This window comes from Kwoniella mangroviensis (assembly GCF_000507465.2).
Source record: "Kwoniella mangroviensis CBS 8507 chromosome 1 map unlocalized Ctg01, whole genome shotgun sequence".
Taxonomy (NCBI): Eukaryota; Fungi; Basidiomycota; class Tremellomycetes; order Tremellales; family Cryptococcaceae; genus Kwoniella; species Kwoniella mangrovensis.
The window spans coordinates 10,512,288-10,538,215 of NW_027062533.1; the positions used below are offsets into that span (position 1 = coordinate 10,512,288).

Genomic DNA, 25,928 nt, shown 5'->3' on the forward strand with positions numbered 1-25,928 from the left:
ATCTTTTTTGTCTTTGAATGAAACCAATTTCAAAGACAGAAAAAAGTCGAATACGTATCATCGTCAATGAGCAAAACTACCACAACAAACGTCAATCAAGCTTCAGGCAAAGCTTCGGCTTCGACGTCCACGTCCGCTTCTTCCGCCTGGTCTCGTGGACCTCCAACCGCTTCTGCTACCTCGACCCCTGTCCCCTCCAACCCAGCTTCAGGAAGTAATACCCCTGCTCAATCAAATTCCTCTTTACCCAATGGAGTAAATAACCAATCAACCGCCTCAAATGGTCCCAACCCAGTGCCGATCGCAGGTGGTGGACATAGTAGGAAAAGTAGCATGTTAGTCGGAGGTGGCATGGATATCAAACGAGGTGAGTATCGATTCTTTTCGGTGAAATGGCATGTCGCATCATCTAATCGTATATATCGCCGATAGGTAACATCGCTTTTGGTACTGTCGATCACCCCAACTCTATGCTGTCCTCATCTCCGGCCGCTCCTTCAACGACTGGTGCTCACCTCTCTGATGCTGTCAAATCATTCGGTTCAATTGACGCCGACGCCTCCAATGACTCTGCTGCAGTCAAGACCAAAAGGATGAGCTCGCTAGGTCCTCAATCTTCGGCCAGTCCACCGCCCACTACTGGCGCTGTCCCTCCCAAAAAGAACCTTGATCTGCACTCCCTCTTCGCCGGTAAACCCCATCAACAAGCACCCGCTCCCTCTACTTTGTCTCCCCAACAGCAACCTGCTGTACCTCCTACACATGACAGGAGGCAATCGATGAGTCAATCAGGTTTCCAACCCGGACCAAACGGTCTTCCAAACTCACCTTACACCGGTACTCCCCATCTCCGTCCACCCGTTAGTGGACTCCCCAACCAGCAACGATCGCCTGTTCTCAACCAAGCTATCCCACCCAACCAGTTCAACCCATCTGCACCTACCCATGTCCAACAAGGATTCCGACCCCCTCAACAAGGTGGTATGCCTCCCCAGCAAGCCCAAGTCAGACCCAATGGTGTCGGTCCTCAGGGTATGCCCAGACCAGGTATGATGATGGGTCCAGGTGGAATGGGAGCTTACGGTATGCATCCTGGTCCTCAAGGTCCAGGTTACCCAATGATGCAATACCCTCAACAAAACTACTACGTAAGTTTGGTGTTCTCTTTTTGATAAAAAGGATGACGCCGCTAATTTTCGAGTCCTCTTCTAGCAGGGATACAACCCATACGAGCAGCAGCAGTACAACCAACAGTGGGCTCCTCAGCAACATCCTCAGAATCAGCAGTACAACAGTGTCGGATACAACCCAGCTCAACAACAAGCTGGACCCATGTCTCCTCGAGCTGCCCAGGGACAGCTTCCAGTATCTCAATCACCCATGCCACCTTCCGCTGGCCTCCCCAGTAGTGGTGGTGCCAGTCCCGCTCCCACACCCCCTACTCGACCTCCATCCCTTATGAGTGGTCATCAACCTACCCCCTCAAACGCTTCCGCCTCTTCCATCCCTGTGACGCCTCAACGACCTATGCCTCCTACCTTTACACCTCAACAGGCTCAAAGCCCTTCAACTCCTGGTTTCCCTCCTCATCTATCTGGATCTGCACCTACATTCACTCCCAGAAGGACAACCGCCGCTATCAAAATCTCTCGACCGGATGGATCCGCCTTGGACCTCAAGGCTGAAGCTGCTGTCAAAGCTAAGACTTCACCGGCTCCATCGAGTGGTGCGGGTACGCCAGAACTAGGAAGTGAGCCACAGCAGGAAGCTCCTAAGAAGAAACTCGCTTTACCAGTCGTTGTCAGAATCGAATCTGAGGAGCAGAAGAAGCTACGATTAGCCGAGGAAGCTGCTAAAGAGAAGATCAGGTTGACGGAAGAGAAGGAGGAGAAGGAGAGACAGGAACGAAGAGAGAAGAAAGCCAAGGAGGAAGAGGAACGAAAAGCTAAGGAGGCAGCTGAGAAGGTGAGCGATTTCTTCTACCCATCCATCACAGCTACTGACTGATCATGGATTTAGGCCGAAAAGGAGAAAGCGGAAGCTGAAAACAAAGAAAAGGCTGCTGCTGAAGCTGAGAAGAAGAAACTGGAAGAAGCATTTGCCGCTGAACAAGCCGCCGCTGAAAAGGCCGCGGCTGAGAAGGAGGCCAACGCAAAGGCTCTCAGAGAACACTCTGAAAAGGCCGAACAAGAGAAGGCTGCTGCACATGCTGCCGCTCAAGAAGCTAGAGAGAAAGCAGACGAACAACGACGAGCTCTCTTGACCCCCGCCGCCTCGACCCCATCCTCTCCTCTCGCTTCTCCCGCCTTGGGTGCTGGTCTCCCTGCCAAACCTGTCGCTGCTATCAACGGAGCCAGAAGGCCCCCACCTTCCGCTCTCGATCTCAAACCCTCCTCACCATCTCTCGCCGATGAATCCCCTAGTGCCTCTCAATCAGCTCTCAACACCGCTAAACCCATTGCAGATCTCTCATCTATCGTCTATCCCGGCTCAATGAAATCTCCTCAACCACAGCTCAATGTCGGTGCTGAGCCTGGTAAATTCAGATACGATCGAGACTTCCTGATGCAATTCATGGGTGTGTGTCGAGAGAAGCCTGAAAGCTTACCTCCCCTCGAAGAAATCGGTCTTGAAGCGGATGCGTCAAGTGGATTTGGTAGTCGAGGATCCAGAGGTGGACGAAATTCTATGGGACCTTCCAGTCGAAGTGTCAGTGGTGCGCCAACTGGTCTCGGCATCGGTGGTCTCAACAGACCTGCTTTCCCAGGACAAGGTATGGGATCATTCGGTATGGGACAATTCGGTTCTGGATCTGGATCTCTAAGAGGTACCACCAGCGAACAACGATACCAAGCTACTCTCAGAGCTGGTTCTATGGGTCGATCGCCCTCTCAAGGTGGTCCTGGCATGCCAGGAGTGGCTGGTCTCCCTTCTATGGGTCCATCCACTTCCCGATCTGGTGCTAGTCGAGGTAGTCAACGTGGTACCAAGCGAGCTCCTCAGGAACCTCGAGCAAGCTTGTCTCAAGAACCTGCTCCTCCACCATTACAGGTCTCAGGTAACGCATGGACCAGAACTAGACTCGGAGGTGATGATGAAGGATCACCAGCGTTCATTGAACGAAAGGTCAAATCATTGCTCAACAAGCTTACCGAAGAGAAGTTCGATGGTATCTCCAAACAGATTCTCGAATGGGCCAACAAGTCTCAGAATGAGACTAACGGTATGACATTGAAACTCGTCATCAAGCTCATCTTCGAGAAAGCTACCGATGAAGCTCACTGGTCCGCTATGTATGCCAAACTTTGTCGATTGTTGATGGTGGAGCTTGACCCCAATGTCACTGAGGTACTTGAAGGTAAACCTACTTCCGGTGGTGTACTGTTCAGGAAATACTTGCTTGGTCGATGTCAGATGGATTTCGAGAATGGGTGGAAGGCCAGAGAAGATACTGCTGTAGCTGCTGCTGCCAAATCCGAGGAAGATAAAGAAAGATTGGCTAAACAGAAGAAAGATCAAGAAGCACAGGAGAAAGAAGGCGGTGCTGAGGGTGAAACCGAGGCTGTCATGATGTCTGATGAGTACTATGCTGCTCAGAAAGCCAAGAGAAGAGGATTAGGTCTGGTCCAATTGATTGGTGAATTATACAAATTAGAAATGGTTTCCAAAGGTGTTATTAGACAATGTCTCATCCGATTACTCGGTAATGTCACCGATCCGGATGAAGAAGATATCGAATCGACCTGTAAACTTCTCTCAACCATTGGTGAAGCTTATGACGAAGCTGCTCCTGATAACATGAACACTGTGTTCGAGAGATTGAACCAAGTTGTTACTAGTGAATCGATCTCTTCGCGTATCAAATTTATGGTTATGGTGAGTTAACAAATCTTTCTCTTTCCAAAACTTGCTGAGCTAACATAGTGTATGTGTACGCTAGGACATCATGGATTTGAGAAAGGCCAAATGGAAGTCTAGAAACAAGCAAGCTGGAGTGATGACCATTGCCGAGATCCACCAGCAAGCTGCCGAAGAGAAAGCCGCTGCTGCTGCTCAAGTATCTCAGGGATCGATATCCCGGGGTGGATCAAGAGCCGGTCGTTCACGGGATGGACCTCAGCCAGGAGAATGGCAATCTGTTTCTGCCAACCCCCGAGCAGGACTCGGTCGACCAGCGGACTTCTCCAACATTGGTCGAAATATCTCTTCTACCGGTATGCCCTCTGCACCTACTTTTGGTCCTTCGAGTGTGTTCGCCCGAAAGGGTAAAGCCGGTGCTGCTGGTACTGTCACTCCTCCACTCTCCCGGCAACCCTCCTCCGCCAACATGTTCTCCGCTCTTAACGACGCTACTGAACCTTCTCCTGCTGAGGGTAGAAGAGGTAGTGCTGATGCCGGTGACAACGCTCCCCAGAGGAAGAAACTTCAGTTAGCTCCTCGAACCAAACCTCTACCTGGTGAAGGTGAGGGTGAGGGTGAGGGCGAGGGCGATGAGGAAGAAGAGGAGGAAGAGGAAGAAGAGGCTTCTGCTGAACCTGCCGCTCCTAAGGAATTGACCGAGGCTGGAGCCAAGACCAAGATCGCCTCTGACATGAAGGAATTATGGGGTGAGAAGGATCAAGGAGGTTCGAGGGATCCAGAGGATATCGCCGAATACTTCAGGACGTTGCCTGAGATCCGAAGACACCTCTTGGCCGAGAGGTTGTTGGAAGATGTCTTTAGAATTGCAAAAGAGAAGGACGCCAAGGTTGTGGCTAAGGGATGGAAAGCTGCTTTGGAAGCTAATGTCGTTACGACTGATGTGTTGAGGACTGCGTGAGTCGATGAATAATCGCATGTGTGCTGATGTACGTTTGTGCTGACCATTCATCCATCTCGCAGTATCGATGCTAGAATGCCTTCGCTAGATGATGATTCGTTAGATTTCCCTTCGGCCTACAAGGCGATTGGATTCCTAATACGGCCTCTGTCATTGTCGCCTGAAGAGATCAACGCTTTGGCAGATAAGATTGACGTCTATGGAGAACCCAAGATAACGCCTAAGCAGAAATTCGAAAAGGCTCTCGCTCAAGTAGCAGAGGAGGAGGCATCGGCTTAACCGACTATAAATCATTTAACAAACTCCTCGAATCGCTTTTCTTCCTTCTCGATCTCCAATAACCGGCATAGACAATATCTTTTCACTCAAATCGGGTCAAAATTCTAGACTCGACGCATCATAGCATGTTCTCTCTTCAATACATCTTGAACTCATAATGGTATAGACCAAAATGTATACCGCATAAGATCTTTGGGTTTCTCAATATATCCGTTATTTCTCGTATTTAATTTGGTTCTTCACGTTTTTAACATCTCTGATATATGATATTCCTTTCTACTTCCTATTTCTAATTCTTCTCTTTCTCTTTCCGAATAGGAAGCTCAGATAATGAATATCTCAAAGCTTCATAGAATTCTCACTTTGAATACACAAACAATGTACTTCCTATCATCTACCAATTACCATATCTTTTCCTATAATTGATCACCCTCACTGTGTTGTAAGGAAGGGAATAATACTGTTGTTAGGTCTGTCCTGGGGAGGTAGATCTCAGATGGTATCTCTTCTCTGACATATTGTGTTGGGTTTCTTCGGTCTCAGGTATAGGTGTGGTTACGATGATATGATGGGATGCATATGATATTGCGATAAAATACTGGTTGATACAGCATGATTCTCTTGGTTCCATCATCATTCGTTGCAAAGTGAGATGCATGATGTTCTGGGTCGAAGTGGAGGAACAAGTGGAAATGCCCACCAACTGGAAATTTCGATGGTTTTGGAAGGATCTATGTTTGGGCATTCATTCATTCATATCTATTAAGCTGAGTATCATCAACATGAATCAGCTCACATCGGAACAAGCTCAAGCATTATGGTCAGCAGGTGGGTTCCTGGTATTTGATGGATTATCAGAAGGTAGTGAATTCGGTATCGATGGGAGGTGAGTTCGAACATTATACCACACTGCTGTATCGTCTACATGAGGTCAAGCTGAACATACTGATGATATAGTTGAAAGAACAGTATCAACATTATACGTAAATTCAGCGGTATCAAGTTCCTCCCACCAGGTATGCACCTCATCACTTGGTCACCCACCTCTTCTGCTTCTTCTTCTACCACCGGTCCAGCGAGTCCAGCGGGTCCTGCGGGTCCAGCGGGTATCCCCATACGATCTGGTATCATAAGGTATACCAAACCGAAAGAACGGTTCGTCATACGATATGACTCCCAATCTGAACATACCGAGGTGCAGCTAGATGTAGTAATCTCGGACGACAGGTTGAAATCCCTCGATGGGGAGATGGCTCCTTACCCATTTGATCATCTCGAGCGTTGGAAATCCCTCACTTCACATATAACCGAAGAGACGATCATACAGGTGATAGGAGGGAATAACAGGGTGATCAATGGGTTGATAGAAGTAGAAGGTGAAGAGGAAGATTCGGTAGATCGTAGGAAAGGAAACACCAATCAAGGGGATGAAAATAGTACAGGTGGTAATGGTGATAAGCTGAATTTTGTCAGATTCAATTTGAAGAAGAGCTGGAGAGATGGTGCGATAGGTGAAGAAGTTACGAGATACTCTAAGGATAAGAGCTGGTTGCTGGGGGATGTTGTGGAGAGACAATTAGGGGGAGGTGAGTCATCAACAATTTATCTTGGAATATACGTATCGAATATGATTGTCTGTCATACCATATCACGGCTGATCTTTTCTATTCTAGATCCAATCAAACTCATCTCCCAACTCCAACTTTCCTTCATCCTCCTCTTGCACCTATCTTCCTACTCCGCTTTACTAGTGTACAAACGGATCCTCACTCTACTTTGTCAATCCACAGCAATTCTCTACACTCCTTCAGAATATTCATCATCATCTACTTCCCAAAAGGAAGTACAAGAAACGTTTGTATCGCTCGTTGATACGCTAGCAAGTCAGATACAAGCTATACCGGATGGTACATTCGATACGGAATTACCTGAGTTGGATGTCTTTTACCTGGATCAAATTGATTCCATGCGGAAGAATCTGAGCGGAGGGATATCAATATCAAAGGATTCGGACAAGTGGGATGAGAATGCGAGGGAAAAGTTAGGATCATCTTGGACCAAGTTGAAGGAAGCTGGTAAGCCTTGGGGATGGGAAATCGGTGACTTGTCGATAGATCAGGTAGGTCAGAATAGCGATGACGATGAAGAGTCAGAAGAAGAAGGTGAATATGCACCAGTTATCGTAGAGATGTAGATATGTATCTAAACATGTCTTCGTACCGATGCATTGTACTGTAATCATAGTATATACTATATTATATTTTCATCTTGAGATTGCACAAGGTACATGATTTATAAAATCCCAGGAATAACGGCTTTCCTCTCTTTTGGATATTGATCAAATTTCTCTTTATACCACCCATGACCTCTCAATGCTCTAGGTAACATCGAGGTGATCTCTGCGAGGACGAACATCCAAGTGGGATGAAGTAGATAAGGTGGCCACCATATTTTAGCTATCAACTTGACTATACTGCCTCGCAATCCCGCTTGGAGTCGGAGAGTCGATAGAGGAGGAAGTGCGAGTAGAGCAGTGGAAGAAGAGGTAGCTGCTAGAGCGAAACAAGTCCACTCGAGCCTTAAGATACATGAGAACATATAACCATCAGCTTGGACTGGTTCAAACCCGTTTGACAAAGAATGGGATGAATCCACTTACCATTCACACAGGTAATTCGGGAATGAAACGTATTTGTACAAACCCCCTCTGGGGACTTTATATCTACCTGATTTCGGGTCGTCGTCTCCAGGTAGATGAGATATCACTAGTCGCTCGGATGGCGCTCGTCGAAGGTCGTTGAGCACTTCATCGTGATATACTAAAATGTCGTTTGGAAAGTATTCAGCTGATATCAGAATAATGAACGACCCTTTACAGAACTTGTAACCCCCCACTTCGATAACACGAGGTTGAAACCGGGAGGTTTGAATCTTTAATAGGTACTCACCGTTCCCTATAAACCCTATAGCCCATCCTCCAACTTTCAACCAGAACTTCCAATCGATTTCCGCTTGAGGTGGATAGAACGCCAGGCCCATGGCGATCAGATAGCCATTACTATCACACCGTATCAGCCAATACCTCATGAAAGGTCCAGAGTACTGTGAGAGAACCTACAATAGGTTGAACAGACCCATCGCTAAGGCTACCAGTACATGCAACGGTGACCTTTTAGGGGAGAGTAGCAAGGGAGAGATGATTGCTCGATGAGCATAATGAGCGAAATATAAACCCTACGATTGCCATCTCGTCAATGAGCTTGTTGTGCAATGCCAAGCCTACTTGTGATACTCACTGCTAGGATTCTTGCCGGATAGTTCAATGTGGGGGGTGGGTTGACGAGTAAAGTCGTTGCGAATGTCAATGGCTATATGACGGTAATCAATCGGGATGAGTTGCCCCTCTTCATCCTGTTTTTGCAAGAGCTTGTACTTACCGAGACCAGCTCAGCCACTGCCCAAGCTATGTTACCTGATCACACGAGCAGCTCAGCATATGTATAGCGACAGAAGCATGATCTAACCAGATCATTTCAAACCTAAACCAAACGTACCATTCACATTCAAGTTCGAAGTCTTACTTGCGAATCTTCCGAAAGGGGCGTCGAGGACATACAAGGTGATAGGTGCATGAAAGGGAAATACATGAAAGGTGAGCAGGGTGGGGAAGAATGCTGATGGGGCCATCATGGTATCGTGTTAAAGCACGAAGGCAGGAAGACGACAGAGAGATCATCGATGATGATGCTCTGCTAGTTATATTCCGTCATTCGCGGTGAGAGATGAAGTCATTCACGAGAAATGTTGATTCGTGGCTGTGGCACTTATCCGAGGTTTCTCCACTCAGTTTCAAAGGGACGAGATCGAACAAAACTTGTCAGAGCGACGTTGTACATTGACCGGATGTCTTTCGTAGTAAGCATCGGTGGGCGGGCTTATGATCAAGCTCTGTTCCTGTAGTCGAGGTAGTCGAAGTGACCTTGCCCGCTTTACTTTCTTTTGTGTCGCTAAGCGAGGTTTGGTCTGCTTCGAAAATCTCGTACTTACATCCTTTATACCAACTCGAAGCCCGCTGACTCAAGAATGACTGTAGGTTGTAAGCCTAAGGCTATAAAAGCTACCTTCGTTGATGCTCGAGGCCTACTCACATTTGCACCTGTCCGTTTGTATACCTTTAGTCATATCTATCGTCGCCGCGCAACATTGGACATAGAAAATAATGGCGGAGTCATCTGGGAGAAGCGAGGTTCCTACAGTACCTATCGCTGAGCTATACGACGCGATCCCTTATAATGACGGCAGAAGCACTGGGAGCGAATCAAGAGCTATGAAACACTTTCTCAATCAACATGGTGACACAAAGATCGGTAGACGGACTTTGGGTGCCATCATTTCTGAGGTCAAGTAAGTCAACTTCATAGTACTTTCATGCATGGTTTGTCCCTTGTCAACATGGCTGGCTGTTGGCAAGGTCCATGATCAACGAGATCTACTTGGCTTATCGTTCCTTGGGACAATTAACAGGCAGATAACAGCACCGGGAAGAGCCTATTTCAATATCGACCGATTTCACCAAAATAGTAGCTTGTCTGTCCTTCTCACTGGTCAGACTCAGTACTCCAACGGCAACGCTGCAGACCAACGATTCAGGGTACATGGACCAGCACTCACAAGTGCCTCTACTGTGAAAGACCGTGATGCGCTCCGTACAGTACTCCTTATGCAAGCACTGAGCCATGGTCCCAACGATCCCAACAGTACGAGGGAGCGACCTCTACAAAGACTGACCAGAGAGAGTGCCACTGCTCTCATCTCCGGCTGTGACAGAGCAAGTAGTCGCCATGGGACCGTGAGTGAAAATTTTGAGAGAGCCAATCCTGCCATCAGCTCTGCTATGGAAAGCCAAGACGAGACTGGTAGCTTCAACTTGAACCTGGAACAAACTCCAATGCTCAAGGAGCTGCCGGGGATTTCGGTGTTCATTCCGGACAGAAAGGTCCGCAAGAGACTTAAGAGCAACCTCAATGCGAGTCAACGTGCGGGTACCATTTCCGCATTCTCAGTGACTCCCGAGTATCTCGGTGCTGACTATGAAGTCATCAAGAATGGGCTCGAGAAACTTCAAGACACAGTCTTACGAAGTGATACTCAGAGGGATCCTGATGGAATCATGTCATATCTTGCTCAGGTGAGTGACATTTTTGTTAAATTCTCATGTGCTAGCGCTAAAGTACTCATGCTGCTCCTCATTGATCCAGCGAGGATTTACTTCCGCCGCCACAGACCTCTACAAAAATAGCGAGCGTGACAAGCGGTGTGCAGAGTGGAGTTTCAACCTGATCCTCGCTCAAGCGGCGACTGGCAAGAAGTTGCCGACAAACAGAAAGGCAGATATGATGTCTGACGATTACATGGACGAATGGAATGCCACGTTATCGCCCAGCACCAAATATACCAAGAGTACAGATAGGATATGGCCAAAGCCCAGTGAATTTCTTACTGTGAATGATCAAGACGTTCAATCGTTCTTCGATGACGTCGCGCGGACCCAAGTGGCGAAGAGTAAAGCAAGTCTGGATGCGTTGGAATACTCGCAATGTATAGCAAAGTATCCTGGTCTGAAACGAAAAGTAAACACCATCTTGGCAGGCCTGGGTTCGGGGATTTTGGAGGCAGCCCGCCAGGCAGGGGACAACTCCATTACTCGCGCTGAAGACTATGCAGGACAGTCGTATTTTGACTACGCTATAAATCAGATCAGGCAAGAAGGAGCACAAAACATAGAAGACCTTAGTGAGCAGGACATAGTTAATATGCTTCCCGCCCGAGCTCTGACCGAGTACAACGCTCGCTTTGATCATTGATCTTTCTATATTGCTCTGCATTTTTATCTATGTGTACGGCTCGAGCACTCATCAACTCACATACTCATTCGTAGTACTGTAAGCGTTCTCGGGATAGGCGATGTATACGTTGAGGTTCTTTGAAAGCGACCCTTTGCTCCTGGATTCTAGACAGGCAGTGAAAGAGACCAGGGCAGGTAAATTGCAAGACATTAAGAAAGCAATAACGTTGAACATCCAAAAAGAAGTTCTACGATTCAAACATCGCCGGAATCCTTATCACTTCCCTTGTGGGGTGATCAACCAGAACCTTTATCACTTCGCTTGTGAGGTGATTTAGCACATACAGTATATCCAGAGGCAGACGTGTCGAATCAAGACCAATTGATAGTCTTGTTACCTCCAAAGGCCATGCAAGCTTACTATCAGGGACTCACCGAGGAAACCTTGGGCACCCAGGATGTGGAGTGACGTTTTGGCGCCACATCCCTTGACAAATTGTCTTATGTCTACTGTACATACTCATGACGATCAGAATTGTCCTTTTCTTTTCGCGTGATCGTCGGGACATTACTATCACCCGCGTGTTCCTCCTTCGCATCTTGCTTGCTCTACCATCTCCTGTCAGAAACTTCGCGACTCGGGTACTCCCCAAGCCCTAATGAGGGTTATACAGAACTGTCCTGATCTGATTGGTCTTATGACGCAGATCCAGAACCTCCAAATCCCCTGTTGAGGTAGACGTCCGTTTCACAAAGGTGTTTAGACTCGCAACTTCCCTTGCTGTGGACTCACACATCGAAGGGTGGATTCACCAAATCGAAATCTCCAAGTCTCTGAGGTACTCATGATCAAGGGAGCTACGAGTTTCAGCGTTTCCTTCTGAAGACAGGTTTCTTCTCACACAGCGTTACAGCGAAGACTTGGGATCGAAGTCCTGTTTCTTCAGGAACAGTGTATATAAGGGCTACTTGCGTGCAACCTCTTTGTCATTTACCTCTTGTTCATCTTGCAACACCTTTGAATCGTCTTCACCAGCATAATTTTTAAATCGCACCGCACACCTGATGTCTTCAATGGATGCAGCTCAAGATCAAGTCGTCCCATTGGGACAATATATTAAGCAATTCGATATTTCAACAGAATTTCGAAGATGATGACATTTCCCTACACCCTGACGACAACGACTCGGATTTGATAGATAAGAAACTCAGCAAATTTCTAAGTGTGCATGGAGACACGAAATGTGGCTCAAAGACATTTAACGAGCTAGTCTCGGATATCAAGTGAGTGATGATTGACCATTAACGGTATGGAAGTGGTTCGAAGCCTACAACACTGGTTGACGATATTGTAACACTACATTCTAATCAAGTGATCGTGAAGATGACGTGAGCAGAACTCGAAAGTTCATCCTTCCATCTCTGGATCCTACCGGTCGACCAAGTTGTATTCAGCTGACCGGACAGTCCGAGCGTATCGTATCGCACAACGCAGCGAGGACAAGGGCCTTTGTGGACAGGGACTTATCATGTCAAGCGCTGATGGGGGCTATACAAGCGATCGACGGACATCCTATCCCGATGTCGAAAGCCGAGATTGATAGTCTCTGCAATTCGGTCGAGTCGCAAATCCTTGAGATTCGATTGAATGAGGCGCCAGTGAACGGCCCTCGCTTTGATCCGACTGATCTCCAAAAAATTACAAAAATCATCGATGAAGGCTACAAGCGCATTCCAATTGGGCCCGAGGATATCTGTCATCTGACCATCAGCCTGAGCTCATTACCAGAAGTCCAAATTGGTAAATCGGTATCAAACCCCGAAGAGACAAGACGATTCCTCTCCACCCTAAATGCGAATGTGAGATATCAAGAATTCAGATTTAACAGTATGTTAAGTCAAGCATGTCTTAAAAGACAGCTTACTCATATTGAAAAATCAGATATCATGTCTCCGTCCTTCCTCAAAGATGTCAACGGGTATATGGTGTACGAAGGATATAGCTGAAATCCTTCTCAAAACAATTCCGAGCGATCACCTCAAGCTAGTAAAGTGCTTTACGAGAGAGATCCCATGGGTGAAAAAAATATAGAGAATCAATGTTGGATGGAAAGCTCTTATGGGGAAATACACCTTCGGCGTTCCGAGGTCAACTACAACCCTCTGAGCTACTTGCAGAGGGAGAAGAACTTTTGTTCGGTAAGAGTATCCAATCTGTCGCTGATAGGTCAAGAGCCAGAGCATGCGCTGCGACGGGGAATTCAAATCCTGGACCAACCGTGTCGGAACATATGAGAAGTCAAGATCCGCTGGAATATGCTTTGAGCATCCTAAGGAAGGAGTACGACGAGGACGAGCTAGATACTTACGATCCCTTAGCCATTGAGCCCCTCCTGCCACATTCAGCATTGACTGCCTTAGGAGAGCGTCAATTGACAATGGCTTGAGTATTGAGTCGAACCTTGGTGCCTGTATGAGGAATCAGACGGATGTCATTTTTGCTATGATATATTAATGTGCACTTATGAATTTCCCAAGATGCATTTAAGCCACCAACCTCAACGAGTTCCAACCCTAAACAAGTTCTTCCACCATGGAAGGGGTTTCTGAGCCCTTGATATCTGTATCTTCGTGGAGGCTGCTTTAAACCTGAGTTGCATCAGATGCATAGTGATAATTAAATGATCATGAAATCAGAAAACATCAAATCCACATTTACCTCAGTCATACACATCTTCAATATATTCTGATCGCGCACGTATTTACGACCACCTTATCGGATGGGTCTTTGTCGCTCGCAGTTTGGGTAAAAGTCATTTGCGAAAAATCGTACATATTGGTGGAATAATGTTTGTTAGGTGATACTTTATTCGTACTGTACCATGTATGGTAATTCGTTATTTGGAAAGGGTAGATTACAAATACATAATACACTTGATAAAAAATATATATTTCAATAAGGAATCATTCAGTCGTCGATCCAATCGCTGTTGATGATACTTTTGGTTTAGTTGAGGATCATGTCGTCTCAATCCCTAATTTCATCGTGGCCCACTTGTCTAGCGAATCTTCGCATTGATCTTCCCGTGGAGATCCATCCGTTGAGGTTTTCCTTTTCCTTTTTAATGACCTCCACTCAAGGCCCTATGCACACTAGCTCTCAACGCAGCATGTTCACTACCCAAACTACCCGCTACTCCCGACGTCGAGTTCTCACCTTGATGGTGAGTCGAGAAATGAGATCCATCGTTTATATCCCTCGCACCATCTTCAGTCAAGTCCAAAATCCTTCTAGCGAGAGTAGCGATTTCACCTTCACCCTCACCATCCAATCCATCGTCTTCGTAATCCTCTTCTCCCTCTGATCCCTGAGAGACCTCGTTGATCCCTCGACCACCCCGTGAAGGTGGTGGCGAAGCTGCGAGTTGCCGGATGGAGGACATGAGGATGGGTGAGGATCGGATGTTGTTGGTTAATTGGTCATCTTCCGCTTCGAGAAGCTGCACGATGGTCTACAATAAGGGAAGGATCAGTAAATGATCAAGCACAGGATGTTTTCGATATCACAAGCGGTACTCACCCATACAGCGATATGTTGGAAGGTTATATCGGCACTGCTCAAGAATCTAACCAAGTACGCATGTAATCCTCCATCGGGTTTGTTCCATACAGCATTGAACGGTGCATAGTCTTCAGCAGCTGCATCAATGGCGTCAGCTGCTGTCCTGATTGCATTGCTGACTGGCCAACTCACCTTTGGAGGACAGGTTACCCAGTGCTGCAGCGGAGTTACCTTGAACTTCCACGCTGGAGGAATTGGTGAGAGGGATGAGGACCTCGCAGATACCCATCTCGAGCAACTGGGGTTTGAGATCGTCTATGTAGGGTCAAATGGTTAGCTAGTGTTTCTAGAGCGATACTTCATATTCATCAGACTCACCACTGAGAGCCAAAACAGCAACACAGGCTGTCATCTCACTTTGAACCGCCAAAGGAACAGTCAACACCAATTCCTTGATCCTCTCTACTGCACCAGCTTCCACGATTGCGCCCTTGTTCCTTTCACTTGAGGCAGCCAAGTTTCGCAGAGTTGAGATTGCATGACATTGTACTTCTTCATTCTCATCGAAGGATAACAACTCGATTAAGGGTTGTAAGAAGCCTGAATCGATTATTGGCGATTCGTTGGCCGGGTGGATGGAAACGTTGCGTACACATGCCGCGGCCGATAAGATCAAGGGGAGATAGGAAGAGTGAAGTAATCGGAGAAGTGGTTTGAGCCCATCAAATTTGACGATTTCAAGTTGGTATTTCTCTATTCATGCAAATCGTTTAATTAGCTCGAACTAGCGTAAGAGCGGATCTCAGCTGACGCACCATCACTAGCAAGGTTTCGAAGTGCCAAAGCAGCTTGACATTGTACCTTCAAACTTTGACTGTCCATGAGCTGAACGAGACTTTGTACTAATTTAGGCTCAGATGCTGCCAATCGTTTTCGGTTTGTTCCTGCGAAATTACGGGCGTATCAGCTCGGACAGCTCGATTACGTCCATATCATTCAGCTGATTTACCGTCTACAGCGATGTTACTCAAAGCAGTAGTACAATAATACTGCACATCGGTATCAGGCGAGTTGAGCAAGCTGACCAACACAGGGATAGCTCCAGCTGCGACAAGCTGTTGTCGGTTTTCGTCTAGAGTTGAAAGCCCAATGATCAGCTAAGCTAAGGAGGTACCAATACCACCCGACTAACCTGAATGAGTCATGTTCAACAAAGCACCCGTAGCGTTCCTCTGTACTCTCATATCCTTTGATTTAGCCAATCTAGTCAAAGGGATCAAAGCTCCCGATTTGGCGATTTGGGTTTTGTTCTCATCTGCGCATACATCATCTTCGTCAGCTGGATTACCTCCTCGGTCCGAGCCTGAAAAGCGATAGCTGAACTGACCATGAGTAGCCAAATTGGTTATACAACCTACGGCATTACATTGAACTTCTACGTTTGATGACAACATCTGTCTGATGAGGGGTTCTAGTCCACCGAGGGAGACGATCAATAGTTTGTTTTCAGCTATTCAATCGATATATCAGCTTTACTCCGAAGAAGACTCATCTCACATGAGCTGTCTTATCACTCACCATTTACAGCCAAATTGCCCAAGGCAGCACTAGCAGCCCTTTGCACCTCATGATCGTGACTTGTCAAAAGGTACAAAACAGGATCCAAAGTATCTCTACCGACTTCCCTAACTTCTTTCTCAGTTATCTCTGCGAACGCCAATGCCGCTGATCTTTGTAGATCCACATTATCAGAGAATGACAAGGTTGTTAAAGCCGCTAATGGTGAGCCGGAAAAGAAATTGGTGGTGGACCGGTCTAAATCATAATACGAAGATCAACACCTCAATCGACTAGTGTATATGTATGCACAGATGATATGTGACTCACTCTCCAAGTACTGTAGCAAGTCTGCTACTGCCTCTCTTTCATTCTCGAGTAACAATGGTTCATAGTTGTTCTTTCGTCTAGGTCCGCCTGTATACGTAAGATAGATGATATGCGTCAGTGTGACCGTGCATCATATTGTTGTACCGGCTGTAAGGATGAGAATGGACTCACAGCAACTGCTCACACCACCCATCTTGCGTTATGAGATTCTATGTGAAGTGAAGAAGATGGGAAGAATGAATGACTGAGGGTGAGAATGTGTTGGATGAATTGAACCCTAGCGGCTGAGGAGTGGACCGTGACGTCGATGATCGAGTATAAAGGAGGTTTGAGGTCAAGTTGGTTCTTAGCCGTGTTCGAGTCTATTCTGTCTGTCTGATGAGGCCAGCAAGGCCGTCTGATGTTGACGGAGCGGTATGTCGGAGGACAGAAGGGAAGCGGAATGTATGTATGGTGATCAAAACGACTTGACTGTACCTTGGTGGTTATCTTGACGTGTAATCTTGATGCATGAGAGTGAGAGCAATCGACCATCAACGCAGCAACGCATCAAACTCAACAACAAAACACGAGACGAGGGCGAGAGTGATGATATACCAACGGAATCAATCGTCGGGATATCCGTGGGATTACCTCATTGTGGCGTATCATCCTCGCGTTACTCCGGTCACTGGCCACCCATCGTGTCACAAGTTACAAGTCAACAGTGAATTTCGAAGAATCAGATACTTACTTATGCTCATGTCTAGTTGACAACTGCGAGCCAGCCAATAAATCCTCTCAACATGTACGACGGTCCTATCAGAGGAGGTAAGTGCAGATGAAGACTTCATATCGGCAGGTCACGTCCAGCTGACTCTTATTCTTAGGTACACGAGGTGGACAAGGTGATTTCCGTTGGTCTCAAGTAGCCAACGATAAACATCGAGGTGAGCCACTTCCTTTCTTTATATGCTTACAGTAGCTGATTGATCGGTTGGCTTGTAGAAAACTACCTTGGTCACACAGTCAACGCGCCAGTAGGTAGATGGCAGAAAAACCAGGATATCCATTGGTACAATCGAGAAGTTCAGGATGACGATCAAGAAAGAGCAGCGAAAGCAAAAGCAGAGGAGATAAGAAGGTTGAAGCAGCAGGAGGAAGATGCTTTGAATATCGCTTTGGGTATTGCACCGAAACCTAGACATGATGATGATGAAAATGGTGAGGGGACAGGATCGAACGATATACCTTTACCGAAGAGTGAGAAGGATTTGGAGATTGAAAGATTGGAGAGAGAGGAGAGGAAAAGGGAGAAAGCGTGAGTCTTCGGGAGTCCACTTCTATCGATGATCGCTCGCTAATCATGGATTAATCTTTGACTGCACTTGAATTGTCACATAGGTTGCGAAAAGAACAGAAAGCATTGAGAAAAGCTGAAAAAGAGGTGAAACGGGAAGAGAAAGAACACAAGCGATCAAATCGAAGACATAGGGATGATGATTCGGATTATGAGAGGGAAAGAGATAGGCATAGAAGCTCGAGGTATCATGATGATCGAGATCGGGATAGGGATAGAGATAGAGAGAAGGAAAGGGGATATGATCGAGATAGAGATAGGCACAGGAGTGAGAGGGATAGAAGATACGATGATGATGATCGAGATAAACACAGGGACAGGAGAAGGGATGATAGGAGATCCAGAGAGAAGGACGACTGGCGTACACCACCTGTCAAGCGTAAGAGGCATAGGACGAGGTCGATCTCACCTAAGAGAGAAAGAGATAGGTCACCGACGCCAGACAGATATAGGCGGCGGGACGACGATCATCACAGGGATGTCAAGCCTAGCAGGGATGATTTGGACAGACGAAGGTAGCAGTCACATGAAGGACTGGATCGTCATATCATTGTATCGTATTGTGTATTGCATGCATGTATTCCAATGTATCCTCAGTCTTGGTTAAATGGGAATTGTTATTGTCAACAATGCTTATGTAATTGATGGTTGATGACGTTTTAGGTAACTTAACCACTCTAGTGTATCATCGGGCGTCGTCGCTCACCGTCGGTTGCACTCGCTTGGACCATTGAACAATCATTAGAGTACAGTATATTTCAAAACAAATAAGAACATATTCAACATCTATCTACAATCTCATCATCACCACAACCCCAAACACAGTCACAACACACAATGTCCTGGTTCTCGTGAGTGGTCATCGTACTGACATCATTTCAGAGCCATCCGCTGAGTGGCCAATCTGTAAAATAAATCTAGATCACAATCCTCAAACTCATCGAAAGATGCTACCAATTTCTACCCTGTCACCTCGTATCTGAGTGGGTACGGTGAACTCACCTCTGCCGATACCGCTGTGAGTATGACCATCTGGATTTCAAAGCATGAATGAAAGGCGCAAGGTCAAACGTGACTGATGGGGTATGTTTTTATGGATGTAGTGGGCAAACACCTCGAATAAGGGATTCCAAACCGAGACTCAAATATGGTATACAGTCTTGGAAGATGGGACTTGGATCATGGTCCAGATTATCTGGTCATATGTCGGGTCAGTATGCCAGTCCTTCACAGCCCTCTAGATCTCCACGGAGTATAGCTAAATCACCATCTACCTGCAGTATCTTCCTCGTTCCAGCTACAACTCAAATGACATTTAAAGTGTACAACCCCCACACTCAAAAATCAACTTGGAGATCGATCAATGCAAGTGGAGCGAAATTCGATAAACAAAATTTGAAGACTGATCAATTTGTAAGTATGCTGAACGCGTTCCATGCCAAACCGAATCTATCTGACTAGTTGCCAATTTGGTATAGGAAATCAAACATACCGGATCACCCACTACTGAAGAAGTATATCACATCGTCGCAGATTTAGATAAGAGTGTTCATCTAGATGTCAAATTCACTAAACCTGCCGAAGCACCTGGATTCAAATTTGGTCAAGGGGCTCAAGGTGGTATTACGACTTTTGGAAAAGATAGAGAGGAAGCCAAGAGAGATGGATTTGTAGTTCAGTGAGTTCACTTTTTGATTTTGACAAATTCAGCATATTTCTTCGTTTTGATCAAGGTCGCAGAATGATGCTGGTAATCAGACATGAAGTGTTTGAGTGACTCACTGATCCTGTGGTAAATGCCATAGCCGATTCCACCCATTCTCTTTCTCATCAGGAACTGCTACCATTGAAGATAAACCTCTTGACGTAAAAGGTGACGGAATGTTCGTACATGCCATTCAAGGTATGAGACCCAACTTGGTGAGTAGTTTGACTTGTTCAAGCTCAAGCAATTTGTCTCGCCTCTTTTCATTTGTTATCGTGACTGGAATAGTAGTTTGCAGAGACTTATACTTACCCTTTGTCCTTCTTCAGGTCGCAACCAGGTGGAACTTTGCTTTTTTCACTACCACACCCGGCGCCGACGATCCCAAATTAGGTGGTGTGAGAGCTGTCCAGATGGAATTTGAGACTACTGTGAGTATCGGGATTCACGTCATTATACGAGCTCGCTGTCAGAGCAGAGTAGACACACTATCGTATACGATAAACATTTGGCTGATCTCAGATCCCGACTCTACGCAGGACGAATACGGTCCCAAAGGATCCAAATCAGGTCGAACCAAAGTGAACATCGGTGCGGTATACACCACCAAACATTCCCCATTGATCGTCACTGGTCAAACTCACTTACCGCCATCTTCCACCGATGTTTACCCCCATCCTACTGATTCTATCTCCTCGGCTGTTCACAAATCGCCTATCAAAGATAAAGAGACTGGATATTTGGTTCCTTCTTCCATTGAATTTGAATGGTCTGCTCAGAAAGTATCTGGAGAAGGAAAAGTATCGGCAAAAGTCGTTCGGGACGTTGCTGGAGCGGTCGTAGGACAGGGAGGATTGATCGAGAAAGTTGATGTGTTGGCGGAGATTCCTTATGTCATTAGGAAGGGATTGGCAGCTGTGACGGGCACGAAGCCGTATATCTACCAGGTGAGTTACGCGGTCGTGGATAACACGGTTATTGTGGGAAAGGAAAGTGATGTCAATGTGGAGAAGAGGGATGTTTGGACGAAGAATTATCTTGTTCCAAGATCGATTATCTTGCTTTTACTCTCGTTTTTTGAATTCGCCAATGATCATGTAGTGGTATGACGAAGCTGACAAATTCATTATACATATATGTAGTACCATAACCCCGCTACGCTCAATGTCGAGATTGACGGTGAATCAATTCCAGTCAAGGGATACTTGTTCAACGAAGCTTCCTTTGTCTCCGAATAAATTTGTCGACAACGAAGATTATCCGGAAAAGATGAAGATAGATTGTTATACAGTTTCATGATTCGTGTACTGTAGCGGATGAAGTATTTGGTTATTTGTTAAATAACTTTCCCTTAATAGGTTTAATACGTCAAGATAATAATAATAATAGTAATGTGGTAGTATTAGTAGTGCCCTAATATAGTTTTAATTCAATGTATTCTGTTTCCACCCCTCTGGTTCAATTTATGGCACTTGGCACTGATATCATCGTACTGACTCAAAGCTCTTGTAAATTGAAATAAATTGCATTCAAATTACATGAAAATCATTTTCTACAGTGTACTGATCTTGATCATATCTCTTGTTCTTCCACCCAGTATTCTCTGTCTCCTCTATGAAGCAGGTCCAGCAAATACAAGACAAGATGAATGAACGTCACAGTATTGTAGTATTTACCGATGACCTGCTTAGGAATCGGGACAAGCTGATGGGATTGTCCAAATCAGCTATTCGTTCATCGTATACTCGGTCCATTATACTACACATATTGGAAATGACAAAACAAACTTACGAAGACATTGTCTCTCTCCCAAGACATAGTAACACACCGGCTCACTCCCATCTGGACAGACAGGTCCGCAAGCTACCGTACAGGTAGGTGAAATGTCAATGACATCCCACGTTCAAAATGATCATCAAAATCACATGTAAGAGTTTATGTATATGGACTCACTACAATCAGGTTGATCAATTGGACAATGACAGACTTGTCTTCCGTCTATTTCTCCTTGGGTAGGAACAGCCAAGGTAAGAGTAGTAAGAGTCAAGAGAGCTGTGAGGATAGTGAAATGAAATTGGAATCTCATCTTGTTTTCGAAAAAAAGTGTTGGAAAATAATAGTGAATGTATCGGAAGAGCTTATTGAAAGGAGAGATTGAATAACCTGAGGAATCTACGACTACTGTAGCCTGTATTTGTATACCTGTGAGTTGAAATATCCAGACTCGGTCTTCCGGTGGATCAACGTATGCATATTGAATTCATGCATATGGCTATCAGCTTTGTCCGATATGGACCGTTCTAAGAATAGAACGAATACCATATCAGGTGATTGAACACCGCATGGATCATCGTGTTAGACCAAAGGAAGTGTAGTGTATAGCGAAGTGATGAGTGGAAAGTGGGGATGAAGATCAGAAATAGGATGGAACAATAAAGGAAGAGATCCTAGAACGCCCTTTGACCTTGTGAGGGGACGGTGAAAAATGTCAAGTCAAAAAACACACCAAAGTAGATGAGGAGGAGATGTACAGTAATAGTACGAGTACATGTGATTGACTCGACTCGGCTTCGACGGGTTAAGGGATCGAGTAGGGGGTTGAGAGAATCAACTTCATCTTCCTTTGACCTATTCGATCATCACGAAAATATACAGTATTGTTACTTGAATATTTACCCCACAAGATGGGGACATGGCATATGATACATAGCACAGCTGTTCAACATGGGCATGAGCTGAAGATAGGTATATAGATAGATTCGTTATTGCTAAGACAAAAACCCAAAATCATGTACCGTACTGCAATAGCCACACTCTCTTATGTGCTCATGTATTCGTCGTGGCGCTTGGAAGTGAATTTGGATTCGTATAAGTCCTTGGTGGTCTGTCACCACATCCGGCTGCGATACAAGCGACATTGTTATCAAGCTCCAGCTGCTGGTAAATATGGGTTGTCGTCACAAGAGGAGATTGGCACTTACGACACACGACAGTTCCATTTGGATAATCGATACAGTATAATGGACATACGATAGGTGAAGTAGGACATGGTCGAGCTACGATGCAACAGGTCGCATCACGATACAACAAGGTCAATACGGTGCAGGAACTTCAAAATTGTCAGTACTGAGTCGTAAGAAGGGATCATGACTTACGACAGACTATCGTACCGTTTCGATGGGATACGCAAAGTGGACAGATAGGTGGTCTTGGAGGTCGACAGGGAGCTGCATTGGGATGTCATCGAGATATTATGGTCAGTATCTTTGCACAATGTACTATATGTGGTATTGGTCTAAGGCATGAGTACACAGTACTCACGACATCTGATTATACCATCAACATCGTCAAGGCAGATGATCTGTTCATCTTCCAAAGGACAAACAATCCTCTCTTCGATACATGCTATGGACGTACATGAAAGACATTCCAACGAACCAATGGAGTACTCAGTTCATTTGTCCTTCTATGCTATGTGCTAGTACTAGCACAGTAATGTGAAACGTTGAACTCACGAACGCAATACCTGATTCCTCTGTAGATATAACAGACTTGTTCCTGATTAGGTGGACAGGCTCTAGCATGGAGGACCGGAGTAGTATTGATCGAATCGTCCCGCTCGGAAAGTGAGATAGGAGGATGGATGATTCCGCAACATTGCTTGGGTGGTCGTGGTCTAATTGGACCGCAATCTGCATATATAATGTCGGACATACAGTAAGTCAAAGATACAAGGGAGAAAACTCCCGAGGAGTGGATTGATTTTGCTCTCCGAAATAATGTTAAAGTGATCACTCACCGCATGAAGTCTGATTGAAAGGACAATAACAGATCGCCCTCGTCATATAAGTCAAATCCCTTTCTGAAAAATATACTCTCTTGGAAGGTTCTTGACATCGATCAACTTTATTCGCACAATTTGCCACTCAGCTTCCATCACTGTGCAGTATAACTGGTCCCAGTCCATTTGCAACGTAGAGATATTGAGGATGGGTAGCAATCACTCACCACAATCATCCCATTTAGAAGGATCTTCAGGATCGTATTCGCAAATACAACTATCCCTAGGGAACAGCCCTTCATACCTACTCACAAGAGATGACGAAGGTTCATCAAGGGGTATGGCAGTGGCGAGAATGGTAGTGAGGATAAAACCAAGGAAGAAGAAGTAGAAGTTGAAATCTTTGAATTGCATCTTGATGAAAATCTGCTGAGTCGAGGGTTCCGATAGTGTGCAGTATTATACCAAACTGCAAAACGAGATGGAGAAGACGAAGGGATATCAAAAATTAGGGATGGAAGCTTACATTCGTTGGAAGGGAAGTTTAAGTTCAGGTTATATGTACTTTTGATCTGTTGATCGCTTAAGGTATATATGTATCACTGATCAACTGACTTCGGTCTTCCGTGATGATTCGAGAAAACCATTTGATCTCAGCCCGAAGATCTTTGTCTGACTGATCAGAACAAGGATCATATTGGCCTGCATGTACGATATCTGCGTCCACATCAACCTGTCTTCCCTCTCGTACGACACGCGACTCGGAGATGATCAACCAATCAATACTGAGCCATATAGTCAAATTGATTGTTCCGTACTTCATTGCGCAATACAGGAAAACCCCATTAACGGGGACATGGAGATGCATTTCGAAGGTATAATACCTAGTATAAACCGTATAAAACCCTAGCAATATTCAAATTATTGTTCACACATCTGATCCCTACTTCCCTTAAGCAGTGAATTTGCATGTGGGCTGTATAACTGGGTATAACGTTTACTTGGCAGGTGCCACTGTGGGATCAGCTCCAGCGATATCGGTCACCTCAACGTCGATCGGGATTGGTCCGCATCCAGCTAGGAAAATTTTTCAGCACAACGAAAGCATTATGCAGATAGAACCACTTACGACACTTATAAGTACCATCAGGTTGAGCGAGGCAGTATTTCCTACTCAATGAGCAAAAGGTGATGGTGGGCTTGGGGGGTTTAGTACTCGTCGCAGGAGGCAACGGACAGAGCGCTACGCATGACGATAACAACCATACAATGAATTCATGCCGCATACTCAAGAGGGACAAGGACTGTGCTTACGACAAACGACCGTGCCGAAGGCGTTGTACCAGCATTGAGGGCAATTAGGTGGGTAAGGAGGGTTGCAAGGAGCTATAGAAGATATATGATGAGTTGAATCTGTTCTCAATCGATGGGGGGAAGATCACTTACGACACCATAATGCACTAGTTGCTTCGGTGTCCCTCTTCGACTCTGCGAGTGGACAAAGAGGACATGGTCGAGGGCAAGAGGCTATCTCACCGATGAAAATCAAGGAGATCGTCAGTTAGGAATGTTATGCTTATGACAGTCATGAGTAGACAACTCACGACAACTGATTTTTCCTTCTGTGGTAGCCAGACAAATGATTGCGGAGCTTTCGTCAGCTTCGGCACGTTTGTATTGTGGGCATATGATCCTTTCTTGAATACAAGCTACAATCGAATAATATCAGCGTAATGATGGGTAGATGACAATACAGATCTGGAAGTTGAAGCTCTTCGGTTGAAGAAAGGTGAGATAAAGATTTGACTCACGGATACACTCGATTTTACCATTAACAACATGGCAGATTTCACCTTCGGGCGGACAGGATCGAGCGTGTAAAGCGGGCATGACATTGGTCAATTCATCTCGCTTGTACGTTGGTGTACAGCAGTCGGGAGGAGGGATCAGTGGACAGGCTAGGAGTCAGATCATTCAGCCATTAGTTTTTCATTGACAGTTCCAGAGGAGAGGTGGATAGGAGACTCACGGCAATTTGGCGCATCCTCAGGACAGACACAGACTCGTCGAGTGTGGTGAGATAAATCTCTGGTGGAGAGATGTACTCGCTTTTCATGTTGTGCACATCTACCAACTACATTTTAATACATACCTAGGATCAGCTTTTGCACTGTTCACTGCTTGGATACAGTACAAGATCAAGCTAGTCCAGAGAATCGTCTACTCACCGCATTCGAGCCAACCTTCTGGGATGAGAGGATCGTATGGGCAGATGCAAGTGTTTTCAGGGAGCCAAGATCGATATTCCAATAGAGAAGGTCGATCTTCCGGAGAAGCAAGCGACGAAGGTAGAAGCAATAAAGCTGATGTGAGCGCAAGACCTAGGATCTTCGTGGTAAATAACATCTTGGAAGGGAAGCTGACTGAATTCTCGAATCGGGAATATTAGAGATGTACAGTTTCGAATAATAGGTTCTGATAGAAGAAAGAATCAGACATAACGATTGTGATAAAAAAAGTTGCTTGCATCGGGAAGTGAAAGTGGACAATGACCTTTTATGCATCGCTTTGACCATGCTGGTGTCAGCTGTATGTATTATGTACAGTACAGGATGTCTGTGGCAGTTGATGTACTGTAAGTACTGTATCTTTGATGGATGGGTTTATGCTTCTGATGCTGATCTCGTACCTGAGTCACAATAAGCTGTAGC

General features: G+C 45.7%; 10 protein-coding genes across 10 annotated transcripts; 6 read left to right on the forward strand and 4 right to left on the reverse strand.

Moving 5' to 3' along the window:
• Positions 1-66: 66 nt before the first annotated feature.
• Positions 67-5,098, forward strand: I203_103983 (uncharacterized protein; the record flags this gene model as incomplete). The annotated part of the gene is made up of 6 exons (XM_019149552.1): positions 67-367; positions 433-1,148; positions 1,213-1,965; positions 2,020-3,876; positions 3,941-4,815; positions 4,882-5,098. 6 exons carry the CDS (start codon positions 67-69, stop codon positions 5,096-5,098), a joined length of 4,719 nt encoding a protein of 1,572 aa, XP_019001095.1.
• A 782-nt stretch (positions 5,099-5,880) lies between these two features.
• Positions 5,881-7,292, forward strand: I203_103984 (uncharacterized protein; the record flags this gene model as incomplete). Its single annotated transcript, XM_019149553.1, has 3 exons — positions 5,881-5,984; positions 6,068-6,684; positions 6,772-7,292. The coding sequence occupies 3 exons, from the start codon at positions 5,881-5,883 to the stop codon at positions 7,290-7,292; spliced, it is 1,242 nt and encodes a 413-aa protein (XP_019001096.1).
• Positions 7,293-7,390: 98 nt separating this feature from the next.
• On the reverse strand, positions 7,391-8,788 carry I203_103985 (uncharacterized protein; the record flags this gene model as incomplete). Its single annotated transcript, XM_019149554.2, has 7 exons — positions 7,391-7,676; positions 7,758-7,917; positions 8,047-8,156; positions 8,217-8,332; positions 8,395-8,466; positions 8,536-8,570; positions 8,653-8,788. 7 exons carry the CDS (start codon positions 8,786-8,788, stop codon positions 7,391-7,393), a joined length of 915 nt encoding a protein of 304 aa, XP_019001097.2.
• A 529-nt stretch (positions 8,789-9,317) lies between these two features.
• I203_103986 (uncharacterized protein) lies at positions 9,318-10,962 on the forward strand (the record flags this gene model as incomplete). Its single annotated transcript, XM_019149555.1, has 3 exons — positions 9,318-9,502; positions 9,623-10,286; positions 10,357-10,962. 3 exons carry the CDS (start codon positions 9,318-9,320, stop codon positions 10,960-10,962), a joined length of 1,455 nt encoding a protein of 484 aa, XP_019001098.1.
• Positions 10,963-13,042: 2,080 nt separating this feature from the next.
• On the forward strand, positions 13,043-13,390 carry I203_103987 (uncharacterized protein; the record flags this gene model as incomplete). The annotated part of the gene is made up of 1 exon (XM_019149556.1): positions 13,043-13,390. The coding sequence occupies one exon, from the start codon at positions 13,043-13,045 to the stop codon at positions 13,388-13,390; it is 348 nt and encodes a 115-aa protein (XP_019001099.1).
• A 675-nt stretch (positions 13,391-14,065) lies between these two features.
• Positions 14,066-16,585, reverse strand: I203_103988 (vacuolar protein 8; the record flags this gene model as incomplete). Its single annotated transcript, XM_019149557.1, has 11 exons — positions 14,066-14,455; positions 14,524-14,642; positions 14,698-14,820; positions 14,884-15,258; positions 15,321-15,449; positions 15,515-15,637; positions 15,698-15,820; positions 15,893-16,015; positions 16,084-16,320; positions 16,393-16,479; positions 16,564-16,585. 11 exons carry the CDS (start codon positions 16,583-16,585, stop codon positions 14,066-14,068), a joined length of 1,851 nt encoding a protein of 616 aa, XP_019001100.1.
• Positions 16,586-17,177: 592 nt separating this feature from the next.
• I203_103989 (uncharacterized protein) lies at positions 17,178-18,250 on the forward strand (the record flags this gene model as incomplete). The annotated part of the gene is made up of 4 exons (XM_019149558.1): positions 17,178-17,202; positions 17,262-17,321; positions 17,380-17,692; positions 17,776-18,250. The coding sequence occupies 4 exons, from the start codon at positions 17,178-17,180 to the stop codon at positions 18,248-18,250; spliced, it is 873 nt and encodes a 290-aa protein (XP_019001101.1).
• A 318-nt stretch (positions 18,251-18,568) lies between these two features.
• I203_103990 (uncharacterized protein) lies at positions 18,569-20,674 on the forward strand (the record flags this gene model as incomplete). Its single annotated transcript, XM_019149559.1, has 9 exons — positions 18,569-18,582; positions 18,653-18,749; positions 18,835-18,941; positions 19,012-19,144; positions 19,210-19,409; positions 19,537-19,651; positions 19,766-19,867; positions 19,976-20,383; positions 20,579-20,674. 9 exons carry the CDS (start codon positions 18,569-18,571, stop codon positions 20,672-20,674), a joined length of 1,272 nt encoding a protein of 423 aa, XP_019001102.1.
• A 1,588-nt stretch (positions 20,675-22,262) lies between these two features.
• Positions 22,263-23,631, reverse strand: I203_103991 (uncharacterized protein; the record flags this gene model as incomplete). Its single annotated transcript, XM_019149560.1, has 7 exons — positions 22,263-22,336; positions 22,418-22,492; positions 22,592-22,663; positions 22,758-22,841; positions 22,952-23,128; positions 23,236-23,340; positions 23,445-23,631. 7 exons carry the CDS (start codon positions 23,629-23,631, stop codon positions 22,263-22,265), a joined length of 774 nt encoding a protein of 257 aa, XP_019001103.1.
• Positions 23,632-24,214: 583 nt separating this feature from the next.
• I203_103992 (uncharacterized protein) lies at positions 24,215-25,623 on the reverse strand (the record flags this gene model as incomplete). The annotated part of the gene is made up of 8 exons (XM_065517441.1): positions 24,215-24,294; positions 24,347-24,460; positions 24,532-24,603; positions 24,664-24,744; positions 24,822-24,926; positions 25,029-25,175; positions 25,247-25,351; positions 25,446-25,623. The coding sequence occupies 8 exons, from the start codon at positions 25,621-25,623 to the stop codon at positions 24,215-24,217; spliced, it is 882 nt and encodes a 293-aa protein (XP_065374259.1).
• Positions 25,624-25,928: the final 305 nt, after the last annotated feature.